This window comes from Plecotus auritus (genome assembly GCF_963455305.1).
Source record: "Plecotus auritus genome assembly, chromosome: 2".
NCBI classification, from domain to species: Eukaryota; Metazoa; Chordata; class Mammalia; order Chiroptera; family Vespertilionidae; genus Plecotus; species Plecotus auritus.
This window is the reverse complement of record NC_137771.1, coordinates 29216853-29236693: the sequence shown is the minus strand read 5'-3', so window position 1 is coordinate 29236693 and position 19841 is coordinate 29216853. Positions and strand designations below refer to the sequence as shown.

At 56.0% G+C, this 19841-nt stretch overlaps 1 protein-coding gene across 5 annotated transcripts in view; it reads right to left on the bottom strand.

Moving 5' to 3' along the window:
• The window catches only part of SLC6A9 (solute carrier family 6 member 9), a 34690-nt gene that overhangs the window by 2586 nt on the left and 12263 nt on the right, over positions 1-19841 (bottom strand). For 2 of the 5 annotated variants that reach the window (XM_080652890.1, XM_080652891.1), the window contains exons 3-12: positions 12226-12382; positions 11477-11608; positions 10801-11071; positions 5058-5190; positions 4697-4831; positions 4513-4616; positions 3428-3665; positions 3222-3356; positions 3017-3116; positions 2828-2928 (exon numbers count right to left, since the gene is read on the bottom strand). In XM_080652890.1, the coding sequence (XP_080509016.1) occupies positions 2828-2928; positions 3017-3116; positions 3222-3356; positions 3428-3665; positions 4513-4616; positions 4697-4831; positions 5058-5190; positions 10801-11071; positions 11477-11608; positions 12226-12382 (1506 nt within the window). Of the gene's footprint in view, positions 1-2827; positions 2929-3016; positions 3117-3221; positions 3357-3427; positions 3666-4512; positions 4617-4696; positions 4832-5057; positions 5191-10800; positions 11072-11476; positions 11609-12225; positions 12383-18540; positions 18734-19841 lie in introns of those variants that run through there. The other 3 variants (XM_080652889.1, XM_080652893.1, XM_080652892.1) reach the window with 3 other exon arrangements.

The following is a 19841-nucleotide window of genomic DNA, read 5'->3' as shown; positions in this document are numbered from 1 at the left end:
GGAGAGATGAGAAACAGAAAACCTAAAGGAAGTGAAGAACTATGTATGGTGTCAGATGGGCACTAATTTATCTGCGTGATCACTTTGTAAAGTATATAAATATCGAACCACTATGTTGTACACATGAAACTAATAGAATATTGTATGTCAACTATAATTAAAAAATAAAACTAAAGGAAGCAGAAAGATGAGGGATGGGCCAATGGCTCATGGGCCACCCAGAGGGCCTGGGTGTATGTGTGCTGCTCCCCAGCAGGGCTCAGCATTCGCCTCCTGAGCTCTCAGCTGAGCCCTAAAGCTCAGTCTCCCCCAGCCTTCCCAGTGACCAAATTCTGGAGGTCAAGACCCACATCCATTGTGAGGGCCCTTCCCAGGACACTGCACATAGTAGGAGCTTATAACAAGTTTTCTGAATGAACCCAGAACCTGATCTAGGTGTGGACAAATCCCTTAACTGAGCTGACAAAGGATGGAGTTTGTTAAAAAGCTTTTCAGAAATGTATAAACAGCCCTGACTAGTTTTTCTCAGTGGTTAGAGTGTCATCCCACAGACCAAAGGGTCTCGGGTTTGATTCTGGTCAAGGGCACGTACCTCGGTTGCAGATTTCATCCCCGGGCAGGAGGCAACCAATTGATGTGTCTCTTTCACATCTATGTTTCTCTCTCTCTCTCCCTCCCTCCCTTCCACTCTTTCAATGAAAAAAATATCCTCAGGTGAGAATGAACAAAAACAAACAAAACAAAACAAAAATGTGAAAACATGTGTCCACAGGGCCTGGAGTCCTCACCTTATGTTTTTTGTTTTTAACACATTTTTATTGATTTTTAGAGAAGAAGAGAGGGAGAGCTAGAAACATCAATGATGAGAGAGAATCACTGATCAGCTGCCTCCTGCATGCCCCCACTGGGCATGTGCCCTTGACCGGAATCAAACCCGGGACCCTTCAGTCTGCAGGCTGACGCTCTACCCCCTGAGCCAAACCGGCTAGAGCTACTCACCTTATATTTTAACTTCAGCCTGACTGTCTGTGCACAGAGAGGACACTGCCCACTTTGCCTAGCTCGAAGACACTGGAGCCAGGCCGAGGCTGCCCCTATGGATCCTTCTTGTGCCCCCTTCCTTCCTGCCTCCTGACCTGCCTAGGCTGGTGCTCCAGGTCTCTCCCCAGGGTGGCAGCCTCCTCGAAGCTGTGGGGGATGAGCTCCCCTCAGGCAGGGCCTGGGCCCCAGAGGGCATGGCGCTTGGCGGCAGTGCCTGCCCTCCCGGCCTCTCACCACTTACAGGAGACTTCCGCTCCTCCTGTTTCAAAGCTGGGCCAGTGGCCAGAGCTGGTGGCTGTGCCAGGCTCAGGGAAAATCCCACACCCCATGTGGTGGAGGCCTCAGCCCTCAGGGGCCTTTTGTTCAGAAACATGAGCCAAAGTGAAAACCCGATGCTGAGCTCCCTGTGGCACAGAGGAGTCGGGTGTGACAGGGGCATGGCTCTGGACACTGCCCTCGCCACTGGGCTGACCCCTCTGTCACTCAGAGATGGCCCTGCCTCTTCTCTGTGGAGTGACCATTATCCTATCAAACCCCTTGTGCTCCCACTTCCCACCCTGAGAATAAAGGAGCAAAATCTAAAGGAAGTAATAGCTCCTCCTGGTGGTGGTTTGTAGGGTGGCGCTGGCCCAGCACGAGGACTCCAGACTGGACTACCTGCTTAGGGTAGTGGCACTGCCTCTTATTGGCTGAGTAACCTTGAGTCAGCTACTTAACATCTCCATGCCTCAGTTTCCTCATCTGTCAAGTGGGGATCATAATGATACCTTGGAGAGTTGTAGTAGTACATCTTATATAATAAAAGCCTACTATGCTAAGTGTCCAATTGTCTGTTCAACCAATCAAAGTGTAATATGCTAATGATATGCTGAGGCCACTCAACTGCTCGCTATGATGTGCACTGACCATCAGAGGGCAGATGCTCCGACAGGTAGGTTAGCTTGCTGCTGAGGTCTGGCTGATCAGAATGGAGCGAGACGGCCGGACATGCCCTGGAGCCCTCCTGCAGTCCCTCCCTTGCTGGCCAACCTCCCGCGTCCCTCCCTGGCCCCAACTGTGCATTGGTGGGGTCCCTTGGCCTGGCCTGTGCCCTCTCACAATCCGGGACTCTTTGGGGGATGTCAGAGAGCTGGTTTCGGCCTGATCCCGCAGGCCAGGTTGAGGGACCCCACTGGTGCACGAATTCATGCACCAGGCCTCTAGTGAGTTAGTATATGACAGTGTGTAGAAAGTATCTGGGAGTTCTTGCCATTAATTCAGCTCCCAGATGGGTTTCCCAGGTGCTGGGTATTGGTGGAAACCAATACTTCCCTCTCCCAAGTCAGCCCACTGCAGTGCCTGAAAGGTTTACAGGCTGTCCCTGATCCTGAGCTGACACCTGACTTGGGCGCAGCCTGCTCCCGGGACACTCATGAATTTACACCATGGACCCCGGGCACCTGGAGCACCTCAGCTGTGATGGGTTGGAGACAGATGCTCAGTGAGGCTGACAGAGGCTGACACCAATATCAATAATGGTTCCTGAGGTCCCTCCAGGGACCCAGGGAGGGAGGGCCGACTCAGCTGCTGCCAGACTGCTGTCTCCTTCCACTCAGATTCGGGGTTCTGTGCTCCCTTCTGAACTCAAGGCGAGGGCTAGGGTGGTTCGCACACCTGTCTGACTCTATGCAACCTCCTTAGACTACAAGGGCCAGAGTGTGGAGCCCTCATGGGAGCTCTGGTTCCCACGAGAAGGACACTTGCCAAGAGGCAGCAGGATAAGTGAGAGGCCAGCTCAGGAACTTACGAAGATAATAGCTGGAGAGACGAAGCGCCAGCAGATCTGGAAGAAGAAGGGCGGTGGGAACCCCAGCATCATCTTGATGTCCTGAAAGTAGTTCTGGTGCCCTGGAGAGAGGGGTGTCAGTGGCCAGGCAGGAGGGTGTGGGCAGCCCAGGGCTGGGGCTCGGGAGGCCCTGGAAGGTTGGGCACTTACCGTAGATGTACATGATGGACACACACATGATGCAGGAGATGACGACCAAGGAGAAGCTGGCCGCATAGTTGTCCATTAGCAGCAGCCAGTAGATGCCTGCCTGCAGGCCAGCGGGCAGCTGAGTCAGGGTCTCTGGCTAGGTTCCCAGACCCGGTATCCCCTCGTACCCTGGCAACACCAGCCCAGCCTCCCCCTCAGTTCTTACTTGGCTGGTGAGGGGGATGCCCAGCAGGAAGCCAGCCACGGCCACGCCCAAGGTCACATAGGTCTTTTTCTGCAGGATCCACTCATTCCCCACCTCATCCACAATGGCTGTCACCAGCGTCTCTAGGAGGCAGAACTGTAGGGATGGCCATCAGAGGAGGAGCCCGAGCTCTGCGCCTTCCCCCCTTCCCAATCCACACCACCTACCTGGGTGCCCAGCCCCAGCAAGATGAGCATGAAGAAGAAGAGCAGGGACCAGAGCGGGGAGATGGGCAGCAGGGTGAGGGCCTCTGGGTAGGCCACAAAGGCCAAGCCAGGGCCATGGTCTGCCACGCGGGACACGTCCACACCCAGGTGATTGGCCATGAAGCCCAGGATGGAGAAGATGACAAAGCCAGCATAGACGCTGGTGGCACAGTTAGTGATGCTGATGATGACGCTATCCCTGGTGGGGAGGAAAACAGGCCAATTCAGGGCATACGGCTTGCTCCCCTCTGCCTGATTTGGGCCAGAAGAGGACTTGGAGACAGGGAAAGTTCTAGGGATGGAGGTGTCTGCCGGAAGCCAATTCCAGCAGGTCAGCAGGGCTGAATCATCTGGAAATGGCTGAGGGCATTTCCCCAAACCTGAAAAGGATGCATAAATGATTGCTTGCTGCCAGACAGCTAAGGGCATTTCAATCTACATGTTATTGCTTCCTACTGGCCAAACACCTGAACAGATGTAGGCAATTCTCCAATCTGACAATGGATTCTGTATACCAAACCCTGGCCTTTGAAGTGTATATCTACTTTGCCTTAGGACAATTTGTGTTAATAAAAAGCAAGGGGTCCTGAGACAGAAGAGAACTTAGTTCTTTTAGCTAAGTCTTCTCTGGCTCCCCATAATGCCTTCCAAAATTATGTTTCGTCTCTGGACTCTTTAATAATTTACACACAGCGCTTCTCCAGATTTCTGAACCCTTCTAGATGCTGGATTAAGACCACCAGCAGGTGTCCCCAACCTCTTTTCTGGTCTGCTCTTGACCTTGTTAAGTGGGCCTGAGGCTCCTGAGTCCCCACAGGTCCCTGGGACATCACTGTCCCCACCCCTCTTCCCTTTGCTGCCAAGGTTCTCTCTCCATCCTCTGATGACTTGATCCAGACCCAGCGTTCCCAGGACCTCCAGGCCATGAGTGGGAGGGAGGGCCCTGGTGGGCCAGGAGGCTGCGCTGGATCTGGTGGGCCTGGGGGAGCCGGGGTCAGGCTGAGGAGAGGGCAGGGAATGGGCCCCAGGGCTGGCAGGAGTCTCACCGGTAGCAGTTGTTGTGGAACTTGTTGTAGGAAGCCATGGTGATGAGGCCTCCCCACGCACAGCCCAGGGAGTAGAAGATCTGGGAGGCAGCGTCCCCCCACACCTGTGAAAAAGGAGCTGTGGTCAGAGGCAGGCGCCTCTCTGCCCCTCCCCGTCCCTTCCAGGTGGCCCACAACATCCCACCTTGGCCTCCAGAATCTTGTCCCACTGTGGGGTCAGGTAGTACATGATGCCTGTGAAGGCTCCTTCCAGGGTCACGCCGCGGACGAACAGGATGGTCAGCACCACGTAGGGAAATGTGGCCGTGAAGTACACCACCTGCGCAAGACAGGCCCGCTGCGCTCCTCTGGGCTCTTCCCGCAGTACCACCCCCCCCCCCACTCCGCACCCGTTTCTGCCCCTCCCCCACCACTCATCCCTCCCATGGCCCTTCATCACCCCCCCTACACACACACACACACACACACACACAAAGCCAGGCAGGGGAGGCAGGGCCTTCCTGGGGGCACAGACCCCCCTGAGACCCTGCAGGGGAGGCACTTACCTTCCCTGAAGACTTGACCCCTCGGATGAGGCAGAGGAACACGACCACCCAGGAGACACAGAGACAACCGAGGAGGGGCAGCCTCACCTCCCCAAAGTTCCCGATGTCGTCGGACAGCTTCAGCACGTAGAGCCTGGGGAAGGGGAGACTCTGCACTGAGCGGCAGCCCCCATGCCCAGCAACACATTCCCAAGGCCAGGCCCCTCCTGGCAGCTCCCGTCTTTCTCACAAGGTACTAGGAGCCCACTCGTGAGACAGGAGCCACCGTGGGGGCCCAGCTCCCTCAGCCTGCTGTCCCCAGGGAGGCCACTGCTTGCAGCCTCTCCCAGGACCCCCAAAGGCTCCTAGAAGCCACGCTCCAGGCCTAGGCCAGACCTCCTCAGCCCCTGGGGTATGGACTGAGGAGGTCTCTCTGTTGCCACTCAGGCCCACCCCAGGTCCTTGTTTGTACATTTTTCCCTTCAGAATGCCCTCTCCTCCAGACTAGATACATCCTATCAGGCGTCACCTCCTCCAGGAAGCCTTCTGTGACCTCTTCATTTACATTAGTCTCCTCCATCTCTGATGAACTGAGGGAGGCAGCGGAAAGCTGAATAGACTGCAGGCTCAGGAGCACACAGGCCTGATGCCTCCCCTGCATATACATGGGTCTATGTGGCCTCTATGCCACACTAATGGTGCTCTTCCAATCACCTGGACATTTATTTGTCAGGCCCTGTGCTAGGTGCTGGGCATACAGACCTGGATCAGGCATGTGGGCACCACCAGGAGGGGCATCTCAACCCTATGGGGAGGAGCACGCTGGAAGGCTTCTCAGAAGAGGTGAGGTTTGAGCTACGGCTTGAGGAATGGGGAGGAGGTGGGTGAAGAGAAGTGCAAGTGCATGCCAGGCTGAGGAAAGAGCACATGGCAGGACAGGGGTCCTGAAACGGCATGGCCCGGCTTGGGCTTGTTGGTAGAGAAGGCGAAGGGACCAGATCATATGAAGCCATGAAGTCAAAGCTAAGTTTGAATTTGATCCTGAGGGCAATGGGAAGCTTCTGAAAGGTTTTTGTAAGAGCACTCTAAGAGTCTCTTCTTGGTTTAAAACCTTGCAGCGGCTCCCATCTTTGGCCATGGAAAAGCTAAAGTCCTTACAGGGGTTTTGAGGCCCTAAGTGATCCATTGCCCTCTATCTGTCATCTCTCTGATCTCCTCATCTACTCTCCACCTTGTTCACTGCTTCAGCTGCACTGGGCTCCTTGTTGTTCCTTAACCATGCTAGGCATGTCCCCACCTCAGGACCTTTGCACATGCTATTGCTTCTGTCTGAAATGCTCTTTCCCTAATATCCATATGTACACATAGGTATGTGACCTGTGCCATGACACGGGACCCCACATTTTAAAAGGCCTAGTGCTTACTTTAATGTTCGACCATTGCCATCTTGAAATTATTAATACATTTGAACAAGTCTCATATTTTCATTTTGCACTGGGCCCACAAATTATGCAGCTGGGTTTGTCAACATGGCTCCCTCCTTCGGATTTTTACTCAGGGGTCCTCTTTGTCAAGCGGCCTTTTCTAGCTACCCTGCTTAAAACTGCAGCCCTGGCCCCAGCCCAGCACTCCTTACCCGCTGCTTTGCTATAATTTCCTCTGCAGCACATGTCTCCTTCCATTATACTACAAAGTTTACCTATTTATTTTGGCATCTTTCCTCTATGAAGGCAGGGGTTTTTGTCTGTTTTGTTAAATCCCCCAGTGCCTAGCACGGTGTCTGGCACACAGCAGTGCTCAATACATATCTGTTGAATGAATCAATGGATGAACATTGTGGTAAAAGAATTGGGAGGTAAAAAGGGAAAACCTGGACAACTGTGGTTGGTACAATTGTCCAGGCTACAAATGATGAGCAAGAGACAAGCTCTTGAGCCTCAGTTTCCTCATCTGTACAATGGGTATATTAGCACCAACCCAGAATAATTTGTAGATAAATTTAGGTAAATACAGGCTCCCTTCTTTCCCCTCTTACAGTTAGGACCTCTCAGCATAGCTCATTCTTAGCTATTTTCACACTCCCCGCCCCCGCCCCGACCCCCTGCCCAGACCAGTTCTCAAACCTCATGACATTTTTAATGCCTTTTAATGAGATATTACTCTGTACCTCATGGGACAATGTTGCCAGACAGATCTTCCTGTTAGATTTATAAGCACCTTGGCCTACTTCCTCTTCAAATCTTCCCCCAGGCCGCCCTCACACAGTGACCTGCAGAGGGCGCTGCCCAACACTTCCCTCTCCTGCCCAAGGCCTGCCACCGCCATGGTTCATTCAACAGGCATCAGAGCCAGGCCCGCTCCAGGCTCTTTGTTGATGGGGGAACCAAAGACATGGGATGGGAGAAGTTCAGGGGCTGTGGGACCACCAAGGAGAGGCTCCTGGTCCCCGTCAGCAGTGTTTTCCAACCACTTTTCCTTTGTGGCACATAGAAAAAAGTATTTTTGGCCCATTGGGGTAAACAGACAAAGGGGATTCAAACCTGAAGCCAACTGGGCTGGGGACTCGGCTGCCCAGGCCGGGCCTGACGGAGGGCACATCGATGTTGAAAAGCTCTGCCCGCCAGAATAGCCAGAGGGTCCTGCAGCGCGTACGGAGTCATCTTACTCCAAACACCAGCATTCAAGGTAAAGAAATCACTTCTTGTTCAAGGGATTGTTAACCTTAATTATATATGTTAAACTGACAGTGTTATATACTATTTTTTATTGCAATCTTAGGGATTAAGAGTTTAGAAGGCTAACCTGGCAGCCAAATAATGAATTCGTCCTTTATTTTTATGGCACCATTTTGAGTTTTTGGTTTGGTTTTAATTTTGGACCATGTGCTTTTGAAATCAAATATTTAACCTAAAAGCTCTTGGAACCCAACATATTTACAAGTTGGTTCTTGACGCAGTACATCCTGGACTAATTCTGCATTAGTTTTAAATTTCCCAAACCACATGGTAAATACCTGAGAATAGGACAAACTTGTCTATCCTCTCCCCACCCCCCCCCCCCACCCCGTCTATTTCTTTGCATCTCCAGCAGTGGCAATCATTGTGCCTACTGTTCTTAGTGATTTTTGCTGCATCATCTCATTTCATCTTTATAACAATAAGGTGGGTGCTGTAAGCATCCCCATTTCATAGAGGAACAGCTAAGACGTAGAGAGATTTAATGACTTCCCAAAGCCACACAGCTGGTAAATGGCAGAGCCAGGATTTGAATGAGGTCTGTGTGACGCCAGAGTCGCCATGAAGACACTGGGAGAGGGGTGCTGGGATCCGAGTCCCACTGGGTGTCGGGTGCTGTGCTGGGCACCACAGGGCTTGCAGGGAGAGAGAGCATGGTCATGACTTAGGGCTATGAGCAGGAATCAGACCAGCACACAGAGGACTGTAAAACAAAGAGCAGGTGGGAGAGGGAGGACTGTGGGCCGGAAGGGTGAGCAAGAGGCTGACAAGGGCTCAGAAATCTGCCCTCAGGGCTTCTCGCCTTAGAGGAGTTGTTTAATCTTCCTTTTGATTTGCTTTCCTCATTTGTAAAATCGGAATATTTTATAACATCTGCACAAGCTAGCTAGTAAGGTTGTCGTGGGGCTCAAATGAGATCATGCAGCTTTCCAAGGGGGTGTTGGAGAGTGTGGACCAAGAACACCTGCCGGGTAGCGTTGGCCTAATTAACATCAGGCGCCAGGCACAGAGGAGCCAGATGGGACCTGGAGCACATTACTGATGCAGCAATGCTACCTAGTTCCTTAACCTCCGAATGCTGGTCTCAGAATCGCAGAAACAGGGATGATAATATTATCTGAGATAATGTGCCTGGCACATAGTAGGTGCCCCAAAAATAGGGGTGCTCACTTCTCTCTTCCTTTAGAAGCCAGCCTGGGCAGCCCTCTCAAGGGTCACTTTCCCAGGTTCTCCAGGAGGGGGCATCGGGAAGCCACCCTGCTGGCAGGGACTCCAGCCTGTAACTGTAGCTCCCTGGGCAGGCCTGGCTCCAGCCCTGGCTGAGAAGTAGAGTTCAACTGGCCCTCCCCCCGCCCCCTGACACCCATAACCAGTTTTCTTCGTCCCCTCTGATTGCACTGGATAAACTCCCCAGAGCTTTGCCCTCGGTGGCCCCACTGGGCTGGGAATCCCTGGCAGGCAGCCCTATGGCAAGCTCTTCTGGAACATCTGGGGGATGTGGGTGGGGCTTTGTGCATCTGGGAGCTTCTAGACAAGTGGCCCAGTCCACACCACGTCTCAAATGCAGAACACAGAAGTGGGTACTTATTTGCTTGGTTCTCCCATCAGATGTGAGCTCCATGGCAGTGTCCGTTTGTCTCCCCTCCCAGTGCAGGGCCTGGTACCTGCCAGGTGCTCAAGAAACGATCTGTCCAGTGACTGACGGAGTCTTCCCTGTTGTCTACATAGTGAACCCTGCACCCCCAAGGGCAGTGAACCTCTCGGCCCTCTTTGAATGTCTACAGCCCAGCATGGGAAGCCGGGCCTGAGGAGTTTGAGCTCTGGGACTGGGCTTAGAGGATATGAATCTACTAAGACTTTGAGTATCACTGGGGTCTTGGCCATCTCTCCTATGGCTCTCGTGACCTAGAGGAGAAAGCCTCAAACCCTTAGCCTGGCCAGGGAAGCCCTGCACCATATGATGCCTGCTGGCTTCTTCTGTCTCAATGCCCAGTGTCCCACCTGCCCTCAACCCCAGCTCCATTTGCCATCTCTTCGCCTCTGCTTACCTGCTCATTTCTCCCAATCCCTTCTCTCCTTCCTCTGAAGAGCCTTCTTAGCCACATCGTCTCGCCTCCATCCCCTTAGGACTGACCGCTACCTGTCGTGCCCCACCACACCCCTGCACATTCCTGCAGGAAGCACCTGCCCCTGGTATATTAGCTACGTCTCCCCACCGGGCGGTGACCTTCTCAGGGCAGGAGCCCTAGGCCATTCGCACCCCATGGGCACACAGGGCCTGGCAGGCTATGTAGTGAATATTTGTTGAGTGAATGAATGAGGTTTACCCATCAACTCCCAAAGCCTTCTGCCCACAGGTTCTCCAACTTGACATAGGGAATGTCCTCCAGGCATTCTTATAGCCACCCACTGGGACAAGGTGTTGCAGCAGCTCTGAGACTCTGGTCTCCATGACCACAGAGCACAGTGGGACCTGTCTTTCCTAAGCACAGCTTTAGGATGACAGCCCCAGGCTCAGGAAACTTCCATGGCTCCTGTGTTCTGCAGCATTAAATCTAAGCTTAATTCTTATAGGTTCTCCAAGAAGGCCAGGGCGCCCTCCGCGGCCACCTCACGGCCCATGTGTTCCCCACATACTTGTTCCTCTCATCAGAACAGGTTCCCCTCGGGCTCAAGACCAGCCGTTGCCCACCTGGCCCCACGGCCTTTGCTCGCACTGTCCTCCTCACCAGGAAGCCATCCCCCCTTTTCCCTGACTCTCCTCTGCACACTTGCCTGACAGCTTCCTCATAAGGACTCCACAACTCAACATCCCGTCTCCCAATGTTCTCTGGCGTGCCAGCCTCTTTGGAACAGGCCGTGAACTCCTTACACCTCTTCATGCACCTCTGCCTCACTCGGTGCCCAGCAGAGGGCTGACCCTGCAGCAGGCACCCTACCGACTCTGCGGACTGTTGCCTGATGGTGAGAGAGAGGGCCGTGGGTTAGCACCAGGTGTCCCTGCAGCCCAGGTCCAAGGGGGGCCTCACCTCCAATACTCCTCGCTGGGGCTGGTCCTCTGGAGGGTGCGGTTGAGCAGGTGGGAGAGGTTGCTGGGCAGGGAGGCAGGCTGGGAGCCATTGGTGAGGTTGGAGGCGTCCAGCACGCCGGCGCAGTCAGGGGAGTTCCAGGGGTTATTGCAGTAGGTCCAGGGCAGCACGTTTGTCATGGACGAGAAGAAGTAGTAGAAGGCGATGCAGATGACCACATTGTAGTAGATGCCGATGTACGTAGACACCACCATCATGCCGTAGCCCACACCTGGGGGAGGGCGGGAGAGCAGCAGCCTCACACATCAGCTGGAGGAGGCGAGGTTCATTGTAAAGGGCCGAAGGGGCAGGCTTTCATGCAAGGCCACAGAAGGGACAGGTCAAGGCCTTGGCAAGGGCAAGCTTGGGCGGGGGGGGGGGGGGTGGTGGGCGGGGTGTGAAGGGGTTTTGTGTATACACGTAAGTAGGAGGGAAGGGTGGAGGCCAAGCAAACATGGATCCCAGCATGTGTCCATGGCCTTGGTCATTGATGTGAGGCATGGGGTCAGCATGAGGGCTCCACAGGGGTTGGCAGTGTTTGTACAGATGGGTGAATCTGCACAGCCCTCATAAGCGTGTGTGTGTGTGTGTGTGTGTGTGTGTGTGTGTGTGTGTGTGTACCCAGCCAAGGCCTCACCTTTGAACATGGGGCTGATCCTCCAGACCCCCAAGCAGCCCTGACTTGCAAACTGGCCGAAGGAGAGCTCCATGAAGAAGAGAGGGATCCCGCAGAATATCAGCATGATGAAGTAGGGAAACATGAAGGCGCCTGGCAGGCAAGGAGAGGGCGGCTCAGGGGCAGGCAGGGGGGGATCCCTCCCTCTTCCTGCTTGGAACCCAACAGCCAGACCTTTATAATTGGCTAGGACCCAAGGAGGGTGTGCCTCGCACTGAGCAGGAGGCGGGGTCTGAGGCTACGACCCGGCCTGTCTTTGATCTTGTCAGAGGCTCCCAAGGAAGTCTGCTCTGAGCAGAACCCAAGCCCCAGAGCACCATGTTTAGTGGGATTTGATGGCTTAGCCAGGCAATTTCCTAACATTAGGTGCTGGGATCCTCAAATGTCCCTGAACTACTTGGGGGGGGAGGTACTATTGAAACACGGGATAGAAGGCAGGGAACCTCGGGAGGTTGGGGTGCTTTTCTCCACCTCTCTTCACCTTGAGGGAGCAGGCTGGCAGGGCGGGCCCAAAAGGCAGACTGCCAGGGTCAGGGGTGGTCTGGGCCTTAGGTAAAGGGCATCTAAGCCAGAGATGGGCCGAAGGAGATCAGGGCTGGAGGCCAGCCTGTGGGGAGTGAGGCCTGTACGGGGAGGGGCGGGGCTGGCCTGGACCCTGGTGAGTGGGCTCTATCCAAGTGGGTGGTCCCTGCCCTGTGCCCACTGGGTACCTCCCCCGTTGCGATAGCAGAGGTATGGGAAGCGCCAGACATTGCCCAGGCCCACGGCATAGCCCACGCTCGTCAGTACAAACTCGATCTGGTTGCCCCAGTTGCCCCGTTTGAGGTTCTGGTCCCTCTTGGTGGCCTCGCTGGGCACAGCACCATTCTGTGGGGACAGGAAAGAAGTTACCATCAGCGAGGCATTTGCTTCCATGCCTGATTTTCTGTTCCTCCCCCAGTGGGGACATCATGGACCCTCTAAGTTCCTGCCGCCCACACGGGGCTTCGCCTCTGCTGGCAGGAGCCACAGCAGACCTGGCAGAAGGGAGAGCAGGGAGGAGCAGCTGCTAGAGGGCGCCAAGTGGGGCTTCCCTCCCTAGGCCCGCTCCCCCCGCCCCAGCACCCACTCCAGGGCACCATCCCACCTGAGGAGTTGCTGCCAGTGACTGACAGGTGAGACACTGAGCGGCAGCTAGGGGTGGGAGCACCCCAGCCCCAGCCTCTGAAGCGCTCCCTTTGCTCTCTGGGTGAGGACCTGGGAGCAGCTGAGCTTCGTACCAAGCAGCCAAGTCAGGCTGGCACAAAGGGGCCTGTGTCCAGACAGCCCCCCCACCCGCCGCCGCCACATTGCCAGGCTGAGCACGCTGCCCAGGACAGGAGGCCGCGGAGGAAGGGGTGCTGGACCTCTCCCCCAGCTGAAGTCTTTCCGGGGGGCGCTGGGTGGGCGGTGAGCTAGGAAAGGGGGAAGCAACTGAGCTGGACCAGAACTGGGAAGGGCATCCTGGGACTCAGGGTGGGAGAGCCCAATGGAGCCACCTCTATTGCCCAGGGCTGGGGAGGAGGCTCTGGGGGAGCTGACCTGAGCTGGGTGGTGCTGGCCAGGGGTTGGGGGAGGAGACCAGAGTTGTAGGCACCCCGCCAGACTTGGAGGACAGACTCTGCTAGGGGAAACAGAGGGCATGACTCCAGGAAGGGGTCTCTGAGCTGAGAGGGGGCTGCTGCCAAAGAGGGGGCTGGTCAGGAGGGGCAGAGGAGGGGATTTGCCCCAAGGGAACGCCAGACCTGCCTGGGGAGCTGCAGGCCTGGCTGGGAGGCCGTGCTGAAGGCAGCGCCTTTTGGAAGCCGGGTTGGGAGTGGCTGCGCGTCCCTTTCTAAGGGGGAATGTGCTCTTTCCCAGGCCATGCCCCTCCCAGCCTCCCAGGTGAGCGGGAACCCCAGCCACCCTGAGCTGGAACCTCGGGGCTCTGAGGGGTCTCACTAAGGGACTTAGGGACCCCAAGTGTCACCAACAGAGAAGCAGGGACAGGAAGCCTCGTAGAGATGGGCTCTTCTCCTGAGAGACACAGACAGGAGTCCCTGGAGAACACCCAGGATCAGAGACAGAGCGGCTCAGCCTCTGAGGGAAAACAGGCAGTGACGCTGACCCTCCGCTTGAAAGGGACGCATTCAAGGACAACTGTCACATTAGCCAGTAAACAAAGAGGCTGGTGCTGTGAAATGCTGGCGGACCCTGACACTGACTGACAAATGCAGAGAGGAGGAAGGGCTCCAGGGGACTGGGCGCCTTCGGGACAGGCACTGGGAATGCAGGCCCAGGGGCCCCCACGGCCAGCGGAGGACCCAGCTGCGCACCCCCTGCTCCCACCGTGGGCACATTGGGTCCCTCTGGGCTTGCACACCGTGGACACCCTTGTGGAGCAACTGTCTTGCATACCTAATCCAGCACGGTCCCCAGCAGAGACGCTGGCCTGCACACCCCCTTGGGAGTTTTGGGGCACGGCCCGAGGAATTGTGGGGTTTCCTTCAAGAAGCACCTGGAGCAACTTCTTTCCACCTGCGTTCATTCATCTATTGATTCATTTGTGCAACCATGGAGATTTACTAACACCTGCTGTGTGCCAGGCCCTGCCCAGGCCTACGAATTAAACAATAAACAGACACACCACCCACTCAGAGCTAGAAGTCTAGTGAGGAGTAAGCCATCGACAACATAAATAAAACAAGTTTTATATGCAACTGCAACCTGACCACAAGGGGCATTTCTCAAATTGCAGGAGTTTGAAGGAGGACGTGGGGTGGGGGTGAGGTCAGGGAAGGTCACCCTGGGGCAGAGGCTTGAAGGCCTGTTTGGCTGTGGGAGACGTGGCTCAAAGCCCAAGTGTGCCCTCTGTGACAGGCCCCACAGAATCCTGCCCAAGCCTGTCACCACCTCCCAGAGCCTCCTTTGGGACAGGCCTAGCAGTACCGCAGGGTCAAGGGGCATTTTTTCAGAGGGTGTGAGGCCTGCGTGGGGTAGTTCATTCATGTCCTAACAAATCTCAGCCAAATAGGGTCCTCTATATTGACCTACAGTAACAGTTTCATTCTGTCCAAGGCCTGTTTACTTAGGGGCACAATGGGGGAGTGTGGCAGCTGCAGAGTATGTGGGTGGGGTCACAGGGCAGTGGTTACGGCTGTAAAAGAGACAACCGAGAGTCCAGGATGGCTTCCTGGTCAAGGCGAGGGTAAGGCCCCGGCGGACAGCAAGGTCCCTAAGGCTTGCGGTTTGAGGCCTCTCTCCTGGCTCCAGCCCCCACAACCAAGTGCTGCAGGAACAGACTTAGATCTCTGCGGTCTGCTCCCTCCCTGGCATGGAGGGCCCGGGAGGGTGGTGATGCTCCCAGGCACGCGCCACAGGCAGCCGCTTGACTGAGCCCTCGAGAGCCAGCGTGCTCCGTTAATGAGCAGCACATAACCGATCATGCGCTAACCAGGCTGCCACACCGGGTGGCCGGAGCCCCCAGGACAGGGGCCTGGAACGGGGGCTGCGGCTTGCACGCTGGTAGGAAGTTACCCACAGCACTAGGGGTCAGCTGTGCAGAAGGCGCTGGAGGTCTGTGAAATGACACGCTGCAGGTGGTGCCAGCAGCTCCCAGCAGAGGCAGCACCCATGTCCCGGGGGCCGTTCCCTGGCCCTGGAGCTCAGCACTGGGTGCCCACCGGTGGGAGCCTTGCCCACAGCTAGGCCTCTGACTTCCATTCCAGCACAAGCCACCTGCAGTGTTCGGTGTCTTGGTTGGTGAGGACAGAGCTAGCCTACCTTTGCCCAAGAACACAGAGGAGGAGATCTCTAAATTGCACTGGGCGGGGATAGGTGGTTCCCGGAAGTCTAGTTCCCTTCCTTCTCCAGCCCCCCTCTGGGGACTTCCTGCTACTTCCTTCCTGGGCAGTGAGGTCCCTGGCTGGCGAGCCTTTTTCAAGGCCACATAGTTTTTTGCGCCTTGTACGATCTTCCCTAAACTAAGCCTCTCATTTTTTTGATCTACTGGGTGGATGGCTGTATCGCTGATATTACTAATAACTCACTGCTGCAGTCCCCGGACCTGAAGTTGCCCACGAAAGAACCGCTTTGTGCTCACAGTGTGACCCAGACTGGTGGCCCGGCTGCCTAACCTAGCTCGGCCCTGCCAACTGGCCTGGCTCCAGGCCGCTCCTGCCTGTCACCGTCTCCCATTTTCTGCCCCTCATTGCTCTCGCTTCTCTCTTGCTCACACCTTGGAAGTGAATTAAACCATAGTGGCCTGGGGCCCCTCCGGGTGGGCACCTCCTCCCCAGACTCCCTGGACAGCCCCCTGCCCTCACCCCCGACTCCCCCACATTGGCCTGGTGGGTGGTCCCCAGGACGGGGACTACCCTGCCTTGTAAGCGGGCTCCCACAGGCCAGGCAGAATGCAGGCTTTGGAGCTCTCTTTCTAACGTGACCCTCAGATGCCCCCTCCCCATAGAAACCGTCATTGAGGCAGCAGCGACCTCCCTGCACAGGACTTGTGACCTATCTTGGGTTAACACCCCCGCCCCCAGCAGTCACTTATATAAGTCCTTCACATAGCCCTCTGCCCGGCTTACTCCCTGCTCTAGATGAGCCTCTGGGATTAAGGCTGTTCAGCTTTGAGGGCAGAATCTGGGTCTCCCACTGTGCCCTGGGCTGGGCAGGGCCGGACCCTGCACTGGGGGTTAGAACCTGGTGTTTGAAGCCTGCTCCCCCAGGGACCCGGGCAGGGCAGCTCCACTCAGCATCTCAGCAGCCTTACCTATGAGATCACAGGAGAGACTAGACAACCTCAGTAGACCTAACACTGCGTAGTTCTGCCTTGCCTGGAATTTTGCTATTTCTGACTCTCTCCTGTGTTTTCCATTAGTTCCCACTAACTTTCTAGACTACTTAAAAAAATGTTATTGCTTTTCTTTTGGATTATAAAAGCATTATAAGCTTATCTCACACACACACACACACACACACACACACACACACACACAATTAGGAACTACAGAAAAGTGTGAAAGCCGAAACCAGTTTGGCTCAGTGGATAGAGCGTCGGCCTGCGGACTGAAGGGTCCCGGGTTCGATTCCGGTCAAGGGCATGTGCCTTGGTTGCGGGCACATCCCCAATGGGAGGTGTGCAGGAGGCAGCTGATCGATGTTTCTCTCTCATCGATGTTTCTGGCTCTCTGTCCCTCTCCCTTCCTCTCTGTGAAATATCAATAAAATATATTTAAAAAAAAAGAAAGAAAAGTGTGAAAGAGGAAACAAAGCTACAAAGGCTGCTCTCAGAGGTGACCAGCCCCACGGGATGGACCCCTCCTCTCTCCATGCACGACGCAGAGAACCCAGATTTCCAGCCTGGGCCACGGCCCTGCGCTGGCTCCCGACTCCCACCCTCCGAGATCAGCGTCCCCTAGATATTTTTGTGAATTGTGAGCTCCCTCCTCCTGCTCTCGGAGGACACAGGAATCCTGGAGCGGCCTGGCTGGGCGGGCCCCCGGGACCCAGAAGGCTGCTTGTTTGGGACTCTGCAGACCCAGGGTTTGCTCATGGGACGTAGTCCATCCAAGACAAACTTTATGGAGGAGAACGGGCAAGACCCCACATCCCAGACTGACCGTGAGCCAAATCCAGATCACTGGCAACTTTCTCTGAGCCCCAGGGGGAAATTTAAGCAGAACAGCATTACGGTAAATTGCGGCTGCCTCAGAAGAGCCCACGACCTCCTCACACCCCTCGCTTCTTGTTCCCCAAGTTCTCTCCCATCAGTCCAGGGGCCTGGCGGGCCCTTGGGTAGCACCTGTCCTGCAGTTCAGAGCCTTCCAGCCTCTCTTACCAAGCATGGGAAAGAGTCGGGTCGCAGCCGGAAGAGCAGGATAATGGGAAGGTCTACCGGAGGCCAATCCGTGCACAGGGGCGATTAGTGCCTCCTTCCTCAAGGAAAACCTCAGGTTAAGCTCTAGCTGCCCCTCCCCCCCCCCCCCCCCCCCCCGCCCGAGTCCAGGCCTCATATAGCAGGTGAGCGGGCAAGGACATGCCTTGCGCTATTTCATCCCAGAGCCATGATTGGCAGAGAGCGACCTGCCAATCTGGGGAGCAGCAGACAGAAGACACACCTGTCAGTCATGCCAGGCTCTGCTCTAGGCCTTGGGGAGCAGGAATGGGGGCATTGGGTGGGCCCTACCTCTGCCCTAGAGAAGCCCAGCAGCCTGCTCCATGCTGCGGCAGCTGCGGGCAGTCTCTACCCCAGTTGGTTGGCAGCGGGCTGGCATGTGGAAGTGGCTTTGGTGTTTGACCCTGGTAGTCCTGGGGTTTGAGGGCAGCTCTGCAGAATGCTTCTCCCCAAACTAACCAACACCTCTCCAGAGGACATTCCTTCTCTTGCCTCCTGAAGGTCAAGTTAGGATGCCCTACAGGATGGCGGGTGGCTTTCCTGGTCCTCTTATCCTTGCTGCCATCAGCCCCATTGTGCCTGACAGCCCTGCCCATCCCTAACTTCCAGGGATGAGGGCATGCCAGCACCCACCCTACCCGGGCACTAGTGAACATTCCAGAGGGTCTCACCTTCCAGCTGAGTTTCACCCTGTCTCCTTCCCCCACCCTCACCACCGAGTCCATGTACCATGTCCCCCTGCCCCTCACCCACTCTCCCCATAGGAGTAACTGCCGTGGCAGACAATGGGGCTGTATTGATTAGTACAATTCCTGGGCACCTCCGGTCCGTCTCCCCGGGAGCTTGGACAATGCAGCTTTGATACACAGAGCAGATTCTCAGCAGGTCCTTGGGCTGGGGGAGCCCTCACACCCCCACTGGCCTCCCCCGTGTCCCCACCACACAGCGAACTCTTCCTGCACTCCTTTGCACAGTTGCAACTTTCTGGGTCACTTTGGCTGGTGTCTGTCTCGCTCGCTGGCTGTGCCTGCCCCTCCCTGGCACAGATCACTCAGCCCCTCTCCCCACCCCCAGTGCAGCCTCCCAGACTGCCTGGCACCAGGGCTCGACCTTCTGGAAGGTGACTGACCTGTTCTGGGGAGGAGGGGGCCACAGGTCCGTGAGCTGCGGCCATCCCAGGTGAGCGCTCAGAGAGGAGCAGGGTGTCTCCTCCGCTCATTCACACCTCTGCCAGCTCCCGGCGGCGGCACTGCGCATCCCGCCTCTCCCACTGCTGGCTGGGCAGCAGCAATTACTTTCACCTCATCTCCTCCCGGAGCGGATCGGCCTCCCCCTCCCCGGGCCCTCCCCCTCCGGCCAGTCCCCATGCAGCCCAGCGAGGGTGCTCCAGAGCTAGAGTGAGGCATGGGGTTTGTTGTGTTTTTCTCTTGTTCCCAGCAAGTTATTGGAACAAAACACACACACACACTCTCTCTCTCTCTCTCTCACACAACCACAGAGTGAGGCAGAGCGAGCTCAGGAGAGCGTGAGAGGGTGGCGCACTTCTCGCCCAGAGCTGGGCCTTTAGGGCTCAGATGCTTCTGAGCCCCTAGGCCTGGCATTTGGTGGGCTCCCGGTAGGGTGGTCAGGTGCATCCAAAGCATCTCAGACATCTTAGAGTGGTGTGGGCTGGGGCTGCCAGGCCCCGGAGCTGTCTCCCTGCCCCAGACTTGGGGGTCTCCAACTAGCAGAGATGATAAGGCATCCTGGTAGGAGAATGTGACTGATGGTGTGAACTGTGCTTTCACCTGTCCGAGGAAAGATGGCCTTGGCTAAGAGGCAGGTCACCACAGGCTCCAGACAAAGGGGGCTGTGGAATAAGGACCTTGGGGTTGGTACTGGGCTGCCCAGAACCGAGGTGCTGCTCTGGGAGTGTGCTGCGTGGGCCGGCAGAGTCCTGCAGGTGTTGCTGTGACTGGGTGGGATGTGACTCAGACCCTCTTCTCTGAGGCCACAGTCGCTGGTCAGTCTCCAACTGACGGTGAGCACCACAGGCCAGGGGCCAGGAAGGTGCATGAGAGCTCTGGTCCTGGGAAGGCGTAGCTCTTGGAAATTCATCGTCTGGCAGAGGGCCTGGCACATGGTCGGATCTTAGGAAACATTCATCAAGGGGAAGCCTGTATGAATTCTGACGTAAAGAACAGCCTTCCTGTGGGGTTGCTAAGTGTGGTGACTCCAAAGGGAACATGCCACGATGACACTGAAATAAAAAAGGGCAAGGCTTGCCCTGGCCCGTGTGGCTCAACTGATTGAGCGTCATCCCTCGCACCTAGAGTCTGCCAGTTCGATTCCGGTCAGGGCTCATGCCCCGTGCAGTGGGGGGGAGGGAGAGGGGCATGCAGGAAGGAGGCAGCTGATCAATGTTTCTCACCCTCTCTCTTCCTCCCTCTC